This window comes from Macrosteles quadrilineatus, unplaced genomic scaffold, assembly GCF_028750875.1.
Source record: "Macrosteles quadrilineatus isolate MER2022 unplaced genomic scaffold, UCM_ALF_1.0 Scaffold_8__2_contigs__length_117827958, whole genome shotgun sequence".
NCBI lineage: Eukaryota > Metazoa > Arthropoda > Insecta > Hemiptera > Cicadellidae > Macrosteles > Macrosteles quadrilineatus.
Window position 1 is genome coordinate 36,576,093 of NW_026542601.1, and position 19,746 is coordinate 36,595,838.

Consider the following 19,746-nt stretch of genomic DNA (forward strand, 5'->3'; position numbering starts at 1 on the left):
AAAACGATAAATGCTTAAGGTTTGGGGAACTAAGGCCATAACATTTTCGATTTTATATTACAAAAGTTTACTGATTCTAAGGTTCCCTTTATTAGATTTTTCTTTAGTTTATTGTTTTAAACCCAATTCAAAGTTCATTTAGGTTTAACGGCTTCAATGAGCGTTTCTTTTTAAAGCACCCATAACGTCAAACCCATTAAAATCTAATTTTCATCTCAATACGTTCTCAATCAAATCTTGAGCATTTTAACAAAGAAATCTGTACTATATCGTGTTCCCACTTAGCTTACCATCTCAGCCCTAGCCAAACGTAATCTCGCAGTATTAATTACAATTCCAACTAAGGCCTAATGAAGATAGATATTCCAGATAATTGGTGGGCTCCCTTTTGAACCAAATTTAACCCCTTGTACCTATGAAGGGCTGCATGATTAATTGTGCTGTCAAAGAGGCGAACTCCCGCAGCAGCCTGCGGCTAAACTACCTCCTGAAGATGAGAGTCGATAACCTAATATTTAAGAGGTAATGAAATCGATGATAAACATTGGTGTGGAAAATAAAATGCTGTGTAAATTCATTTTTGTATGGTGTGAACTTCTAGAATTACGTTTAGGATAATTATTTTAAATGTTAAACATGAAAATAGAAATGTATATATGTACTAATCCCATACGTATTTACGCTGTAGAATGTTGCTCAAACTTATCTTATTATTTCATTGTCTAAATCACATCTCTATTTACATAACACTATTTTAAATACCATTGACAAACATCCGAACAATAAACTTTTACTCTTTAAATACCCAATATTTCGATAGGTCTACCCAATTTGTTTAGATATGCAAATTGATACCCAATATGCCTATAAAATAAATATTTAGGGTTCAATTTTCTGCTCAGAAAAATCAAACAAATTCTTTTAATAATATAGATAATATCATACAGACCTCTTTTTGACTCTAGTTCTACACTCTAAGAGTGTGGGGAGGCGTAGGACGGAGCTGTTGTAGCCAAATGTAGGACGTGGTTTATGTTTCGGCCTGTCAAGGTAAGTTTTGGACAAAACATTTCGTAAACATGTTTACGAATTGTTTGTTAACATTGATTTGGATTGTGTAACTCGATTCAGCAAACTTTGATGTTTTGAATCGGTGTCAGTGGCATTTCTTAAAGTGTTTTGTAAGGCAACGGCACAAAACCCTAGTGTTTTTAGTTAGTAACGTTGTCCTGTTGTTAGAAAGCATGATCTATTGATAGTTTAAAACATGATTAATTGGGGGTTTCGATTATAATGCTTGAAGATGTACACGAAAAAACATTATATAGGTGTTAAAAACTGTAATCAGAAAAAGAAAGTATGCAGCCAAATTCCGGGAAATAGTTTAAGGGTAAAAAGAAAAAAAAAACAAGATTGCAAATTTTCCCCAAAACGCTTCGTTGACCAGATATCCAACAATTGTTGTTTTTTATACATGATGGAACGGTGGAACGGAGTTGGTGTTAAAAATGTCATATGTTAAAATACTAAGTATTGGTGACAAAATGACCCTAATATAGGTTTCCATACACAGGTAGCAAATAGTTATTTGTGTAACTAGTGGGCGAAGTGGCCCTTGGGTGCACACGAGGGAAATGTTTACTGGACTAAAAGTTTCTCGAGTGCAGCAAAGGCAGTATGCACTCGTGTTACACATTATATTTTTTCTACAGTTACTATAAACCATATAAATAATTAGTCTTTCAAACACAGTACTGTATAACAACAACCTTATTTTCAAGCGTACACGGTTTACGTGCATAATAAAAACACGCTGTTTTGTGTTGTTTGGTTGGCATAGGTGTGCGCCAAAGTAAGGCTTTCGGTATCTGTGCAAGGAAGCCCACTCTGTCGGGTGACCGTAGGAAAATAAATTAGGATTTTTCAAAATATTTGTATTTACTTAGATAAAGCTCTCATTAGTGTACTTAACATTATTTTTCTTTCAAATTTATTGTAATTTTTAGAGTCCTTATTACATTGGACCAACAGTGCAGAGTGATTGAAATAAAACATCTGTATAAGCAATTACTATGGAATGGAAGTTTGAATTTGTGATTATTGAGAAAATTTAATAGTTATTACGTAAGTTGTTCTATGCTACTCTGGAATGTAGATAGGGTCGAATACTATACTGTTAAATATTGATGTAGATGTTTAATAGCACCTCACATCCAATGTAACATGTGCAATAGATCCAAGTTTTTAAACACCTGTACACACATTATATACATGTATGTATAGACTGGTATCTTATCTGACACAAAGGCTACATGGTTCTACAAGTGCATGCCTTGTGGAGAAGCAAGGTCAACTACCTACCACTCCCTGTGGTAGAGTATGAATTTTATCTTAAAATTGTATTAAGTTTCAAAATTTATTATATATATCGTGTTTTAGTCAGCTAGTGGATATAATTAATGTTTTAACAAACTGTTACTTAACAACTTATTTCCAATGATTTGACTAGTTACAATTTTGAATGAAATAAGATTATCTTTTCACTTCGCAAATGTAAATCCAAACGCTTACATATTGAAGTTAAGAAAATGTTCATGTGTTCTATGCTGTTTACGTTTGTTTTTTCTAACTTGTTTTAGGTTAAATTTACGATGTGTGCTTTACTATTAATTGCTATTGAATCAAACAAGACTATTCACATTGTTATTTGCCAACCCTGTCACAATGATGTCATGTGTTTAAAAGTAATGAAGTAGCCCGATACGGAATCAGCTGTTAAGTCACAGTACCACAACAACCGGTTTCAACGTCACTGCCAAGGTAACACGTTCCAGAATAGCTGTTTATGGTTGTGTGGTCCCTGGCTGGTTAGCGAACTATTGTATTGAGCTCTTTTGAAATATCAGTGGTTGATTTTAAAGTTATCAAAGTACTTTGAGCTTTGTGATATGGCAATGCGGTCCCCTCATATTCCCTAATATGAATGCTGAATAATATTAATACTAGTAAAGGCATACTTCCACTTCCACGGTCAAAAGTCTTTCGGAACCATGTCGGAACGCGTCGTTGAACTAGCGAAGAAACTGGCTGACGTTTCGGCCACTATTGGAATCAAAATATTAGCTACTGTTGGTAAGAGATTTCCATTCTAAAACCAAAAAGTCAATTATGATTGAATTTGTCAATGCAATATGAATTTATCGAAATGAGTGGTTTACAGTCCAAACAAACCCCTGAATTAAATATTGCAAAATCTCTTCCCAATGTCTGAGAATAAACGGAAAACATTTAGACTTTTAGTTATAAACAGAATTTTAGAGAAGTTACATGTTCTCGCTGGGTCCTAAACAAACACCAAGTACCATCGCAGTTTCAGTGTCATCCCGAGGGACTGAGAGGAAAGATCCTTCTTGTTGCTGTCAGTCGCGATCTGGAGTTTGGAATTGATGTTCCCTAGGGATGAGAGAGAGGAATAGTTCAATTTGTGAAAGAGAAATGCGTCAGCAACACTTTGTGTGGACATAGCACTTTTAATGACTTGTAAACATATAGTATTGAAATAATTGAACTTCGTACTGAGTTTTACAAAATATTTGTGTTTTCAATACAGCTTCAAATGTTTAAATGTGTTGGAAGACGTGGGTTATTATTGTATAATATTTATAATATTGAGTTTTAGCCTCCTGATCGCATTTAAATACTATATTAGTATATTTACTGTAACCTTGTACACACCAAGTGAGCTTATTTGGTCGAGGAGCTTTTGCTAAATGTGCCACAATGCTAAACAAACGAATAATCAGTTTATTTTCATGATTTGTATGAATATAAATACGATAATTATTAACACAATCGAATTCCGAATAAAAAATAATCTGCATAACTTCATTTCTAGTCAAACTCAACAATGAAACGTTATGAATAATCTCAATTCGTATAATGTTGTATTTTAACGGACATTGTTATGTAAATTGTTCACACAAAAGCACTGGACTTTATTTAATCCTGTTGATGAAACAATGCAGTGCAATTAACTAAATACTTGACTGATGACATTTGTCATCAACTACACAAGTGGATCACATACACTTGTACTATGAACACACTACCGTGGATTGGACATTTCATTTCATATTAAAATGTTGACGCGCAGAACAATAATTCAATTAGCTCAATTGAGCCTCAGAGTAAATGTGCCGGTTTATAAACAACACAGGTGGTTTGATTATAGTTGGTTTCTAAGAGATATGTGGAAGATTAAATTAATGTAAATCATCGGGTTTTTATGTTTCATTATTGATTATTTAAGACATACGTCCTTTTAATGCGACCATTTGCGTATTCTAACCCAAATATAAGGAAAGTATGAGTAATGTTGATTATCTGTGTAGCTTTGTTACTGACTAAGAGCAGCTGGTTCATCAGTCAGCGGTTAAACCATCAAAAAGCTACTGACTTTTCATAGGATCGAACCGTTCGGAATTGTAGCTTTGTCAATTTCAGTATCTTAAGTCAATGCTCTATTCATAACATAAGCTACATATAGTTATCACTGATGCATCATCAAGTTTTGGTTAGTACCAAATTTGCAACCAGATTCAATATTCTGAAAAACTGTGATACCAGTTTTTACAAAACTCTAAATAAATTGTGAAACATAAATTAGACTAATTGTACAAGGAGGTTTAGAGAATATCAACTGATTGTAACTAAATATCCTGAATTAGAAACAAAGGACACAGCAGACCATCGTAACTAGTCCATTTATAGTTGTGATGGAGTGTATATTGTAAGCCTAATCTAGTAACAGCCAAGAAGTCATATGTCGGTGTGGATTTCCCAAGCTCCCGGTTATCCTTTAAGCTTATTGTGCTAGAACTTAAGCTACAAACACAGACGCGGCGCCTGGCGGTTGCCATGACAACTCAGTTCGCCCTTTATGATCGGTGTTTTGGTCCCCTCCAAATCGCATACATAACAAAATTCACCTTTGAAGTTATTCTCTCTGAATACCAAACAATTCGACTAAACTGATAGAATATTGCATTTCCTCCGGATCTATATGTTCCTGTTCCATATAATACTATATTATTATTGGGAATATGTGATAAAACTCTGTCTATAGGTGCATTTGGATGTTGCTGTCGCAACCCGTTCTAGAATCGATGAAAACGTTCAGTTGAACCACTGATAAGGACAAATGACAAATGACAAATTCTTTATTTAACCTGCCCTGAGTTAGACCAAAGGTTCACTCATCCCCCAGGACAGGAACAACAAATATACAAACAACATATACATATACAGAGTTGTGGACTATGAAAATCTAAAATTTACTTCTAATAAGTGAAAAACACAACAAGGAGTGTTACTTTATAATATCGCTTTTTTGGTTGATGGCTTAGGAACTTGTACAGTATTGTGCAAAGCAAAATTACATTGCTTGTGTATATAGGTCGTTGTTAAAACATTGGCTGGCATATTTTTAAAATGATAATATATATGACTTTTGCATTTTCATCAAGTTTTTTTTTTACTGAGTGAGTCACAGATGTTACGTTTCGCAACAAGCCATACGTGATCAAAAGGTTTACGGTACTTACGTATTTTAACGACCATGCCTAATGGTTATAACCTAACCAAACGGTGGACTATGTTTTAGGTTAGGTTAAGTTAGGTTTGGTTAGGTTAGGAAGGTTGTGTTATTTAAACTAATAAAAATCTTATTTGGAAGTCGATTTATCGGTGTGTTCAGTATAATATGCAAGACAAATCCAAGCGATTCCTCCTTTTCTAGTGATGTACCTCTTTAATCCGAACTAATTGGGACCAGGGGTAGTTCGGACTAGTGAATAGTTCGGATTACAGAACATATTGTTGTTTTTACATAACAATAGCTAAAACATGGCTAAAATTGATCTAAATTATTTTGGGAAAAGTGAAAAAAATGTTTTATAAATTAAAATACAGTGTTTATTTAATACAGTAGTAAACATGGTGAATAAACAGTACTGTACATTAAATACAGTATACAATAAAGAACTGCTGTACTGTGTATAGAGTACAGCAATGAGGGGTTCGGATTAGTGGACGTTCGGATTACGGGGGTTCGGATTAAAGAGGTTCTACTTTACCATGAAAACAGTGATGTTAAACATGAAAATTGTGTTAAAGCATTTATAAATATGTTAGCTTAATTAGTAAACATTTATAGCTGCTAATTATATTTCCACATTGTATCAGTTGTTTGTATAGATTGAATTTTGAAAACGAGTTTAACTGATGTAAGCTTCTTAAGTAAGGTATATTGGTTTATTTGGAGACCCTAGATAGGGCATATTTAATCGGTAACGAATCTAATTCATGTTTTCTAAATACTCAGGCCTGACTGTAGTTAATGTGTGTGCATTGCACAATTACGTGTTCATTTCTGAGGTGTTGGCTTCCGGATTACTTAACAATTACTAATCTAGAAGTTAATCAGTTGGGTCTTGTTGCCAACGTAATCCTTGGTATTCTAGATTAACAAACGTGACTCTGTTCCAAGTTGTACATACAATTAAATACCTGTAGGCGTATGAGGGCGTCTTTGGCAGCCATACATTGTTGCAATCCAACTCTTGCCAGAATGTCTTGTATTTTAAACGAACGTAGGCTCAAAGGACTGCTAGTAGAAAACCATTACATATTCTTTTAGCGAATTTCCCTTTACAGAAGAATTGCCGTAGTTGGCGAGGTAAAGTAAGTTATCGTAGTTTGATTGTTCATCGATTTGATCAAATTTTGTAAATTTTATTTTTTCATACTTTACTATTAATTTTACAAAAAAAAAAACTGGTTTACCCTTAGCAGCAAATCCATGAGGAGTTGAAGTACATCGGTCAAATACGACGACTAAATTTAATCAAGAAGAAAACAAGTATCAAGACAAAATAAAAAATGTAAACGTGTTTTACTGTTGGTTACTATTAGCTTATATCTACTCGGTGGCCGATTTCATGGATCACAGGGATTAGAACACTGGATGCCTAAAGTGTACAAATTGATTTTGAAATTTGATTTTACGAAATTGAATCAACTCAGTTTCACTCCTCCCGAAAGTTTCATGGCTGTGTATTTCCCTATGTTATTTAGCTTTTCTTTGATAACAAAATTATAAGTCTTTATCATTAGGATTAACAATTAGGTACTTTTCCGTTATGCCGACCACATTAGGGGGTTAGGTTACATTACAAAAATTGTATTTACTTTCATTTCAAACTTTTGTTTACTTCATCTAACCTTACATGATGTGGTCAATATAACAGATAAGTTCCAATAATAATATGCTTTTAGACGAGCTGTTTGTCCATCAGAATAAGGTAATAGAAGAAAACTATGGCTTTTACTAGCACTGTACTACCTAATAATAATTGTAAGAAAAATCACATTGATGTTAACTGGTTAACAAAAACTTCTTTGGCGTTTCCCAAATGCCAAATTTCACAACCGTAAACTTGTATATTTACGTAAACTTCACAAATAGTGATGAAGTCACCAGCTCATTTCATGCACGGCCAACTAACGCTTGTTTCATACCTACAGCTTTCTATGCATACATTATAAATTCATTCATCAACAATGAGTCAGCGAATCATGCATATTAATTACACAGCTTGATAGTTTAGCATAAACTCTGAAATTGTTTTATAATGGATTCAGTCTTGGGCTCCAGAGATACAATGAATCAGTTTATAATGTATTAATTTATGGTTTTAAGATTTATTCAAATGGCGTTTCTTGGCACTTAGTGGTTAGAACTTATGAATGATCAGGATTTAAACCTATTATGATGTGATAATGTTGGCCCTGTGGCTCGGAGCCCATAACAAAATTTATCTAATAAGAGAATTTAAAAGAATATCCCGTGGCACAAGACAACCTCAGTCTTTCACAGTCAGAGGATTTTGTTTTGGAGAACTTCTTTCGTTAAAAATCGTGAAATAATTTAATTTTGTGACTCATTTTCAGAATATTAATACTAATTTAATACTAGTATTAAATATAAAATAAAAAATATTTTAAAGGAGTTATGTCCTTACTTTATTTTAGTTTAATTTCAATTAAAACAGTATTATTTCCTTGCTACAAACATTAATGATTAGTGAATAAAATTAATAAATTAATGATGATGATGAAAAACGAATGCACCATTGTATGGTGCATATCAAAATGTTCTTTCTTGAAATCTATGATTTTTTATAGAGCTTAGCGGCTTCTTTTGACCTTGCATTTTCCCGCCCACACATGCTACGAAACTGTGCATGGAACTACTGACTATTAAATAACTTCTTGATCAGCATTGTACGTGTTATTAAATTTACGGAAAGTAAATAAAAGAAACGTCTTATAACACTTAAAACATATATTTACGCTTATACTGTTACTCACAAGACGGTAAATATATAAAACAGATGGTAAGTGGTGATGGATTTCGATTGGACACTCCAATCATCATCAGACCCAATAGGCGAATGACAAGAATCTTAAGTAGGGACGCCATTAAGATTCTCAGTATAAGCGTAAATATATGTTTTAAGTGTTATAAGACGTTTCTTTTATTTACTTTCCGTACTGACTATTAGCATTATAACTATATTATAACTATGTATAACTATACACAGAACTTCTCAATTTAACAGTTCAAGGGTGAAGTGCACTGATTAAAATTAGCCACCGACTCAACTAAATTTAAATCACAAAATTAATTAATTAGGTATATGACAGATTTTTGTCTATCAAAAAAATCTCTTTATGACTTCATGTTAATCCGTTGGATCAAATGTTAAACATACAGTAACAGAACAACTGGTTTCGCCTCGTAGGCAATCACTTTATAAATTGGAATTACTTCTTACAGTTTAAATATATCTTGGCAATATCCAAGCTGGCACAGGTAAAAAACAAGTCCACCAACAAACCTGATTCTGACGTAACCTTTGACATAAACCTAGAATCGTTTCTATTGCGTGAAAAACGTAAACAAGTCAATCAAGTTCGAGAGCTTTCATCTCATTTGAGATAAACCAAACCCACATTAATGTGATAAACCAGAGTGGGCTCAAACTAGTATTCGTGGGCACTAACAGGTACGCTGCATTTTGTAAATCAGTTGAAGTTTTATTATTTTGGAGTTTTAATGATTTTTATTCGCATAAAAACAAAGGATACTTTGGTGACAGTTTTAAGCGCTGTTTGTGTGTGGATAAGAACACAAATCGTGACAGACATATGTGTCGTGCTTAAAGTTAGAGTAATTTTTAAATCAGCTTTCACAGGTTTTAACAGTTGCTGAACTTAAACTTTGTTGAATAGTTACAGTTACATAAGCTTACAATTCGTATACGTTGATGATACGTCGTTGAATGAAAGACAATTATCGAATAATACTTGAGAAGGAGGTTTCCAATGGAGGAAAGCTGTCATGATATTTTAGACAGGTTTGGGTCATACGTTCAAACAGCCAAGTCACACCATTGGTGTTTTGCGGTATTTGATCCTGGTTTCCTGTGCTCTAATCCCGGGCCTCGACTCACTGCATATTCATCATCACATTTAAAATATATTAAATTTTAAATTTGCTATTTTTAACATGATGACACTAGAATTTATCGGATGATTCGATTTTCTGATTTCCAGACTGATAGCCAAAGTAAGCATGACTTGGCATTTTAATTGAAACGCCCCTCTGTAATCTATTTCCCGGTACATCGCCACCCACTTTTCACCCATATTGCCCGTGTTTATTAGCTATGCTTATGTCACCCTTCAGCCTTAGTTATTAGCATTTAGTAGTAATGTTAGCAACACCAACACAGAACCAATGTTTACTCGACCCTGTTAGTCAAGATAGGAAGGATTATTTGCACTAGGATTATTTCTAGTTGGATGATTTACTATTGATTACATAACGTAAGCTTACCAGGAGAGAGTTGCAAAAGGTAATAATTTCAATTGTCATTTATCGTTTAGTGCTCTCAACAATGCATTACTCTATGCTGCAATAGTACAAATGTTGTTATACTCGACAGTTATAGTAAAATATTTTGGGAAATTATTTATAACTACGATGGACTTATTATGTCAAAAATTAAATTAGTGTTGGACTTATATTGCAAGGAAACATTTTTAAGATCCGAAACATATTTTAATGCAGGCCAATGTCTAAAGTCCGGTTAGTTTAATAGCGTTAACGTATACTAACTTTTTCTCTCATGTTTTAAGGTAATGGCTACAGCCTGTTCGTAAATCTTTAATTACAACTCAAGATAATAAATAACCTCATTCGAATAATTTTGTTATTATAATTTAACACACTTGGAAAAAGCAAGAAGTACATAGAAGACAACGACGCTCGCGTGACCGGATATCAATAGATCTTAAAACATTCGTGATACCATCCAAAAAGACAATTATTACATACACGGGAATAAACTTAGCTGAAAATCAGCTTAAAAGAAATCTGTAAGGTTGTTTTTGATCGGTTTATGTAGTGGATAGTTTGCTGTACAGCACATAAAATATTTGTTATTGTTATTTAACAATAATCATCCGACTATAAGCAACCAATTGACCTCTGATACTCGAAATAATGATTAAAATACAATACAAATTTTATAAAATATATCATTGAATAAAATAACAGTTCAAAACAAGTAGATTTCAGCGCACTAAAACATCACTAATAAGAAATATGAAAACCCTAGGCTTCAGAATCTCCAAAATAATCACAAGTCTACAGAAACATTTCAAGGTCAATGTTCTAAAATTATAATATTGGTTAAGCTGGTAAAAATGTAATATAGTAATTAATTTTCTGCATCTCCTATCAGAAAGCAGCTATATGTCATGACAGCTGAAGCTGATATCAAAAAGAATTATTTCCAAAAATCTAATCTGGAGCACGGAAAATCGATCAGCTGATTTTCCCTTCATCTAAATTTACTTTCTATTCCTCTCAGTCAGTTCTTCATTTGCGCAAATTAAAAATTAAATTCAAATCAGCTGTTTTTATTGTTTAATAATCTAACTGCAAACAGAAATAGACACATTTAATTGTCAACATTATATCTAATAGCGATATAAAGTATTGCTCATAATTTGCACCAAAAATTATTTTCCCAATTATTCCCGTCCTCAGCTTCGCCTCGCACGTGAAATTTGGTGATCCTGTGTTCAGCTTTCCTTCACACATGAATCTTGAGCGCGCACCGGTAAATGCCACTTTCGGTACTAATTAAATACACTATTTCCCCAAAAATGTAGAAGAACGTATAGAGAAGTTATAACTCATCTTTTTGTTAATCTGAGAGTAATTGAGGAATTAATTTAAATAATATTAACTTAAGTAATAGCGCGATAAGTTCGAAGGCCGTCTGCACACCACGCCTAGAGATTAGCGTACAACACAAATTAATTAACAGTTTCGTGTTCCAGTCTGAGTGCAGTAGATTAAAGTAGCAGGGATTAATTTATTTGGAACTTCGCCAGACTGAAAATTGATGGGTTAAAGCGTGACTAGACTCAGTAAAATTGTATTTATAGTAAAGTGAACGTCAAAAATATAAGAGGCATCATGCGTTTTTGAGCAAAAAGAATATTACCGACAGTATTATAGTTCTTTGCTGAAATTATTGCAGATGAATTACAAGGGATATTTATAGAATATTACTGCTTTTGTTGGAAATATTAGTAAAAGAACCGGAATAAGATTACTTAAAGAATATTTTTTCTGTTAATGTTAAGTATGAATCAGTTGGTCAATAAATGGGTACAGTCAGTATAGGCAGTAAACAAACAAGATTTGATCGTGTGATCAACGACGACTATACAAAAGAGAATATTCGGAAAGAGGTTAATATGTTTAGTATACAAACTATTGATTTATTCGTATGTCAAAAATTATAGATTCGTTTATATCTTTTAAGAGCAAAACTTTGATGTGAAGGTTTTAAATAGAAATGGGAGATTTTCAATAATGTTTGTAGTTTATAATGCATACATCTTGATGTACACAAATTTGTAAAATTGGTTAAACCGTGGGAAATAAATAAATGAATAAATAAATACATAGCGCTAGTGTTAATTACATTGTAAAGTGAGGGAAATAATTTCTTGAATTATACGAAAAATCCTTTTTACCATTTTTTTTTTTTTTTTTTTTTAGTGCATGTAGTCAGCGCTTAGAGACTTTGAGTGAAGTGATATTCGTCCTAAAGTTCAGGGTTCAAAACTCACCAATGAGGAAAAAGTGTTGGTCATCGGCCAAATACTGTATCCTATTGGAGATGCCCCTTCAAAAAGGGTCATACGATTTTGTTTATCCATGGTAAAACTAATAAAAACGGCTGTTTATAAGGACAGTCAATAAAGTGTCCCTAATGACAGTAGAAGGGTAGCGTCTGTTGCCATGGTAACCTCTCCGCCGTCTACAGTGATTCGATCATACAAACCACCTTGCTAGGAAATGAAATGTGACTTCTTTTGAATAAGGAAGTTGTTTCTGGAAACAAATTTTCCTTCAAAGGTAATAACTTTCGTATGGTCACTGTAACTTTGATTTCTTACTGCCTATAATTACGTATAGGATACAACGTGGACTTGTAACTGGATTAAGAATGAGTTTAAAGCCAAAAATTTGGTGTTAAGAAAAGCATCCTTCGAACCTGCCGACTTGACCGGCTAAAGATTTGTCCTGATAAACCGAAGTACTGAAAGGCATTATGTGACTTTTATGGCTGAATTATCAACCGTATGTAATGAAATTAAATACTGCATTACTTAATATCGGTAAAACGGGCCCGTCATAGTGATAGTGTTTAATTTAACAAGACATAATAAGGTTCTCTGTCCGGCATATCAGAACCAGTTAAAACAATGTCTCATTAAAAGCTGCCACTTAAAAACTTGCCCTAAAACAACGACAAATTTAAGCAATGTCCAAAAAGGTAAGCTACAGGTAAGAAGGTGACTCCAACCACAGAAAACATACTACTATAACCCTATGTTTATGGTTATAGTAGTACTATTATCCTGTGGTTATAGTAGTATGTTTTCTGTGCCCCAACTTTGAATTTACCATCTCCGCCAATACCAAGATTGAACTGATTTAACCATGGAAGCCTACCGCCAAGATGAAGCAACGCTCTCTTACGACTGGACTACTGGACACTTTTACAAGCAACCGACCTTCAACTGACCTTGGGTCAAGCTATGATCTCAGCAATGTGACACAACAGGTGTTATAGTCTCCTCCCAACAACTCAAGGAACAACCACGCTCGTGCGTGTGTGTGTGTGTCGCGTGTAGGAGTGTGTGAACTAACCGTGGGTCGGTCGCGTGACTTGACCATAAACAAATCTGCATGCAATCTTGTCCATTAGTTTATCGTAAGGTAAAACAGCTGTTGCGGCGAGAGCGGAAGACACACTTTGCAAACGTTTAAATCTCTCGTCCTATATTATCGAAAGGCTTATTCAGTAAGTGACGTTTGCAAAATGTGTCTTCCGCTCTCAGTCAGAGGCAATTGAAGCTGTAAAATACTCTTCTGATCAACGCATCTGCGTTATTTTTTTAAATGATTAATTTGGCTTTTGTTAAGGACCACCACTTTTTAAATTTGTCTTATTAAAATAAAAGGATGTAGATGAAAATTTGTCAATTTAGACCAAAATATAACAGTCAGCATTGCTTTTTACATTGCGGTGTGTTATATGGTAATTTGGGGCTTATACGTTATTGGGCCCTGAAATTAAGTGTGTTGAAAATACATTAGCTTATCAAATAAACGTAATGAAACTTATTGTGGTGAGTAGAAACCTATGAGTTTAAAACGTTGAAGACTTTTCTGGTTTTGTAACACCTTTACCCTGAACACCTGCTTGTACCCCACACAAATAAAATGTTGTGCTCACCTTAGTTTCGTAATGTTTTACATGTTTGATTTTCAAGACTTTTCTGCGACACTTATACTACTAATGAGGATTTATTACATGTGGACATTATTTTTATAAACTTTTGTCATAGCCTGGACTTGAATTTTTTAAACATTGACTAGCTAATGTTTCGATCCAAAGAGTCATGGGTTATGATATATTAGAACAAAAGAAAGTTTCTGTCTTTATTATGACCACATAGTTAAACATCACTGTTAATATACTCTGTATGATTTAACCTATCTTCTGATTGGCTCTACCTCTACTGGCCAATGGTTTGAGGCACGGAGCAGTTCCTGGTAGACGAAGGGACAAGAGAGAGGTTCCATCATACAGACTGTAGCAGGATTATCCAGATCTCAAGTCGTCCCGCAGGGGGCCCATGCTTGCGTGGGTGCGTGGCCTGGCGACCACGCGGACCCTAGCTCTCCCAGAGGGGAGGTAACTGCCCGGTGTCAGACCCGGCAGGTAGACCACAGTTATGGACGACTGGTAAGCGCCAGCCCCTTAGGGGGAGCCTCCAGTGACATTCCCTCCATTCAGGGTGGGGGGGTGTTTAGCTCTCAGTGACGCCGTTAATTCCGCCTCTCCTCATCTACCTGTAACTGTGGTTGTGACACTGTCCTACCTGTTGTGTTCGACTGACATTTTGTGAGTCATATCCTCGACTTTGGAAGTAGCCTCGTCCTGGGAGGTGAAAAACCTAGCCCCCAAAGGGGAGGTAACTGCTCGGTGTTGGTATCGGCATTTTCAAGTAGGCCACAGCCATGGACGACTGGGCATTGGGTCCCAGTGACATTCCTTTATCCAGGATGGAGGGGTGTTTAGCTCTAGGAGAGATGGAAGTGCATCATATTCTCTAACCTACCTGTGTCTGTGGTTCTTTGGGCTTCGGCCTGCTTGTTGTGTGCGACCAGCATTCAGTGTGGCAAATCCTCGACTTTGGAAGTATATTTAAGATATTTAAGATAAGCGGCTATCTTTATTGTGACTGGCCCCTTTTACAAAACAATAAGAACTGTTAGCATTTCTATACAGGGTGGGAAAAAGCCCCTGTCAGTTAAATAATTAAAAATACCCCCGCCGCAGCAAACCTGCAGACTAAGCAAATTTCCATTAACCTGATTGGATTTACACTAAAATGCCTCCATAAAAATAGCACATTTATTTCCTATTTAAATAGAATTAGTTTAACGAGTACTTAGGTTTGCTGCAACAGGGAGGGTAAACAAGATTTTTTTTATATATAATAATAATAGTTTAGTAAGAAATAAAAGTATTTTCCAAAATCGATCAAAATATGTTGATAAACAAGCAAACTACAACAGTTGACTTATTCTCCATAAGAATAACATGGGAATTTCAAAATTACAATTTTTTGAATTTTCTCCGTAACAATTAGGCGCATAATAACGCTTCAATATACTAAATTATTTTTTTTTAAGCTCTACAAAATGGTTCAGAAAGAAATGGTGAAATTTCGTGTTTTTAGGGTCAAAAATGGGAAAAACCTATTTTTACCCCATAAAACCCCCCATAAACCCCCGTTCCCATAGTCCGATCATGCTGGTTCGCGAACTCATTCAAGTTTATCCCGCCTTACACCTTCAAACTAAATTTTATCAAAATCGGACAAAAATTACTCAAGTTATCGTGCGGATGGACACACACACACACACACACATATATATATATATATATATATATATATATATATATATAAATTTTAACGAATGGTGTTTTTGGCCTCTGGGGACATCAAAATGAAAAAGTAAATCGGTCCCGGGCTTAGGTCTTACCATGAGACCTACGGTAATAGCTACTTCCCTCTAGGGAAATTCGCTAAAATAATCAAAATAGAGCTACAATTTTTGTACAAAGTTACTCAGCATTAAAATCATTTAACACATTATTCAGTGATCCGCTATCACTGAGGGGTGGCCCTCCAGGATCAGGAGAAAATCTTTAATGTAAGCTTAAGTTGATACATACATCAAATTAAAGGTCTTTACTAGTAGCATGCAATGCCGTAAATTTGAACCAAGTCAAAATATGTCAGGCGCAAAGAGCTATACTTCAATTATGTGTCAACCCACCCTTTCTAATGAAACCTCTAAAGTAAGCAAACTGCATTACTGTACAACGATACAGGTTAAATGATATCCTCATGGCGGGCTTCAGTACGGTAGAATGGCGACTGCAAGATGATCATTTGTCAACGAACAACTCGATGGTATAATAAAGCCTTAGATGTTCTTCAGTACGATAATAAGCACACGTTACATTAATTAGTTAAATGTAATTTGCATGCATCGTAATTTCTATGTACACATCTAATATAATGCCCTCAGATCCTTTTTTAATATATGCATCTTTGTTTTTATGCAATCGTGGTTATATAGTGTTAGTTTGTGAAAAGATGTTCAATTTTATTTTAAAGGAATTAAGTTATTGTTTATAAACAGTTATGTTAGATTTAGTTTTAGACGTGCCAACCCGGCAGACGACCGAGATGGTATTGCTGTAGCGCGTAGGCACATTCCCTGCGTGTGACAAACTTGTAATTTGTATTGAGAATTTTGAAAATAAAGCTCTTTTTCATTTCATCGTGTTTCGTTAACAAATGTGGTACATATTAACACAGTGTGGCAGCTGATATAGTGCCCGCCTTGCAAACAAAAGGTTGCCGGTTCTATCCTGAGAAATGTCAAAACTGTTCTGGGGGTGAGTTTCTCGTAGATCAGTTGACTTATAATTAATGGTTTTTTGTTAAAGAAACAGGTGGTCAAATTTAGCAACAATGCACAAGGCTTCATTTACAATGTTCAGTTAACTAACATAACCTAACATAGAGTGGTCGGTATTGCAGAAAAGTACCAAAACCCCTTTGGAAAATTCCTTTCGTAATCAAAAATAAAAGATACTCCTGCTCTAACCTCACAAACGTAAAATAGTAGCCTAGCAAATCGTTCCACAGTTTAGGTCATACTCTCTTTCTACTTCGAATAGGACATGTGTTTTCTTAATCAGCTGATCTCTGAGAATATTACGATGATAATCGGCAGCTCTTGTTCTGAAAGTTTTGATAGTTTCCTAACTCTTGTTAGTATGCTAAACGGCTCCGTTGATAGTATCGACAAGGGGAATTAAAGTTATTACCCTGGAATACTCGTCTTGATCTTGTTAAAAATTGTTAACTTAATTTGCACTATTATTAGGTTTAATTGCTGATAGTTAACTTCTTGATGTAAAGAGAAAGTACTCATTGTGCATAATATCCCACAAACGTAACCTTCGCATATTAAACATATCGTTAATAGGGTTATGATATTGTCAGAACGGTTGTATATCTTTATATTATTTACCTTAAATGTCAGCACACTCTTCCTGGACTTTTGGGATAACTTTTCTTCGCTCTCCAAACCCAGATTTTACCAGGGTATTTTTTAATAGTACAAGGTATATTTTAGTCACTCAGTTGCTTACAAAGTTGTGTTTCTATGTCACAAGTATGTCGCTGATATCGCTGTCTCGTCGCAAGATGCCGGTGACTTTACCGGATAATTTAGTATTTTACATAGTACAATGTATAGTCAGTCACTCAGTTGCTTACTCTATGTCGCAGGTATCGCATGGAGTTTCCGCTTCCCATCGCTGATATCGCTGTCTCGTCGCAAGATGCCGGTGACTGGGCCTCACCTAGACATTGTCCAATGGCTGACCATCCTGGACCTCACCCAGTACAGCCACCAATTTGAGAGGTTCAGCGGCGTCGAGGTAAGCCAAAACAATTGCTTTATTATGTGCGTTTGTCTACGTCATTGGCAATTGCTTACGTTTTCTCTAAGCTGGACCAAAACCTTGGTCTTAGACCAAGTTTAATTTTTAAATATTTAAAATAGTTTTTCCACTTACCTCTTCTTCAGTGTACTTTCAGAGGAAGCAATTTTTTTTTGTATTTTAGCGGTTGACTATAAGAGCCATAGGTAAATATATACTTAACGAAGAATTTCTTCATAAATCTATCTCCAAAGTAAAGTACTGTATTACCGGCACCTGATTCATTCAGAATCAAGGATTTCCCTGCAATCTTCTAATGGTTTCTCATGACGCATACTAGGTATGCAACAGGAAAACAACATTGAGAGTTAAGTGTAGTGATGTCAATACCTGTTATGTGATAAGAAACAGAGTTTTGATTGGCTAAAATCCACTATTTTCGCTACAGTAAAATAACCACGATTTCTTAACTCTATATTGCGTTTTTTTTTATATAATTAGTCATATTAATACCTAACAATTGAGATTTTAATTTAAACCCAATAAAGGTTGTAAGTATACAATCTAAGTACTAATCAGTTTTTTTAATTTTACTTGGCAGGCTCAACTAGTGTACATTTTATAAAAAAACATATTTATTGATCAAGATGTATTTTAACTGAGATTCGATCAGTATCACTATCTAGCAAAATTATTATTATGACAAAATGACAAAATTGTTATTCTTGGTTGAACATTGATTTTTCCAAAATACTTTTCTAAACTTGATCCCCAACCGACTACATCATATTGTTTATTGGTGTACATCATAGATTATAGGTATTCTTTAGCTTAGTCATACAATACGGTATTCAATTAGCTAAATTTAGTGCATGATTCTAATAACCGGTCGAGTAGGTTATGTATCTAAAGTGCTTATAGTTCTTAACTGATTTGAGAACTTAATAACAATTTAAATTGCATGACGTTTAACCTTCACTTCAAAGGGTTTTTGGCCACTTAAATTGACTGTATTGATTTTCGTAAATACATCCTTAAAAGAGTGGATTTTCGATAGTACATCCTTAACTGCGTGTATTTTGGATAATACACCCTTGACTGTGTGGATTGTTATCATGCACCCTTAATTGTGTGGATTTTTGTTAATACATCCTTAACTGCGTGGATTTTTGATAACACATCCTTAACCGTGTGGATTTTTCAGCCAACTCGTCGAAATAAGCCAATTTTCAGTCTTCACTCTAAGGTAGCAAATATATTAGAAAACCTTTAAAAAATCAAATTTAGAATCTTTGTTTGGAACGAAAGTTTGATTAAAATGGAAACTAAATCAGCTGAAGGTTCAGTGTAAACGTGACTTTAGGAATTCCTCCCTTCACACACACACTTCTCCTATATACACTGCGTCTACTACGTGAGAGTCAAGACGAATTACCAGAACTCTCGTTTTATTTTTCTCTTTTGCTTTCAGTGTTTTCATAATGTCTAATGGAATTAAAGCAATAACCAAAAATAGTATCTTTTGAAACAAGTTAATCAATGTATTACCATAATTGTTTTACAAATTAAAGTAGTGTGCTAATAGAAGCTAACGATCAATCAATTACATAAATCAATTACAAAAACAAGTAATGAAATGTAATAAAATTAATGAACTGTATTAAATATTATGATAAATACTACAGTTATAAGCTTAACATTACTAATAAATGTAACTAACAAGTCGTGAAGATCCAGAACAAACAAGATATAGTTTGAAGATTAGGTGATATTCTCAACACATAACTCATTGTAATAATTTTTTTTTAGTAAAATAGGTATTTATGAAAAAAAAATATATAAATGTAATGTGAAATGTAGGTAAAGATTCTTTAATGCTGCGATAGTATAATAAGTATAAAACAAAGTCATATCGATAGCAACAAAATTTTTTAACACTATGTATTAAACGTGAAACATAAAAATGACTTCGGATATTTTATATCCAAAAATC

At 34.3% G+C, this 19,746-nt stretch overlaps 1 protein-coding gene across 2 annotated transcripts in view; it reads left to right on the top strand.

Moving 5' to 3' along the window:
* LOC129001685 (breast cancer anti-estrogen resistance protein 3 homolog) overlaps positions 1-19,746 on the top strand; it is a 243,564-nt gene that overhangs the window by 142,975 nt on the left and 80,843 nt on the right. For both annotated transcript variants that reach the window (XM_054429078.1, XM_054429077.1), the window contains one exon: positions 17,599-17,750. In XM_054429078.1, coding sequence (XP_054285053.1) covers positions 17,652-17,750 — 99 coding nt within the window. In that variant the 5' untranslated portion in view covers positions 17,599-17,651. The remainder of the gene's footprint in view (positions 1-17,598; positions 17,751-19,746) is intronic.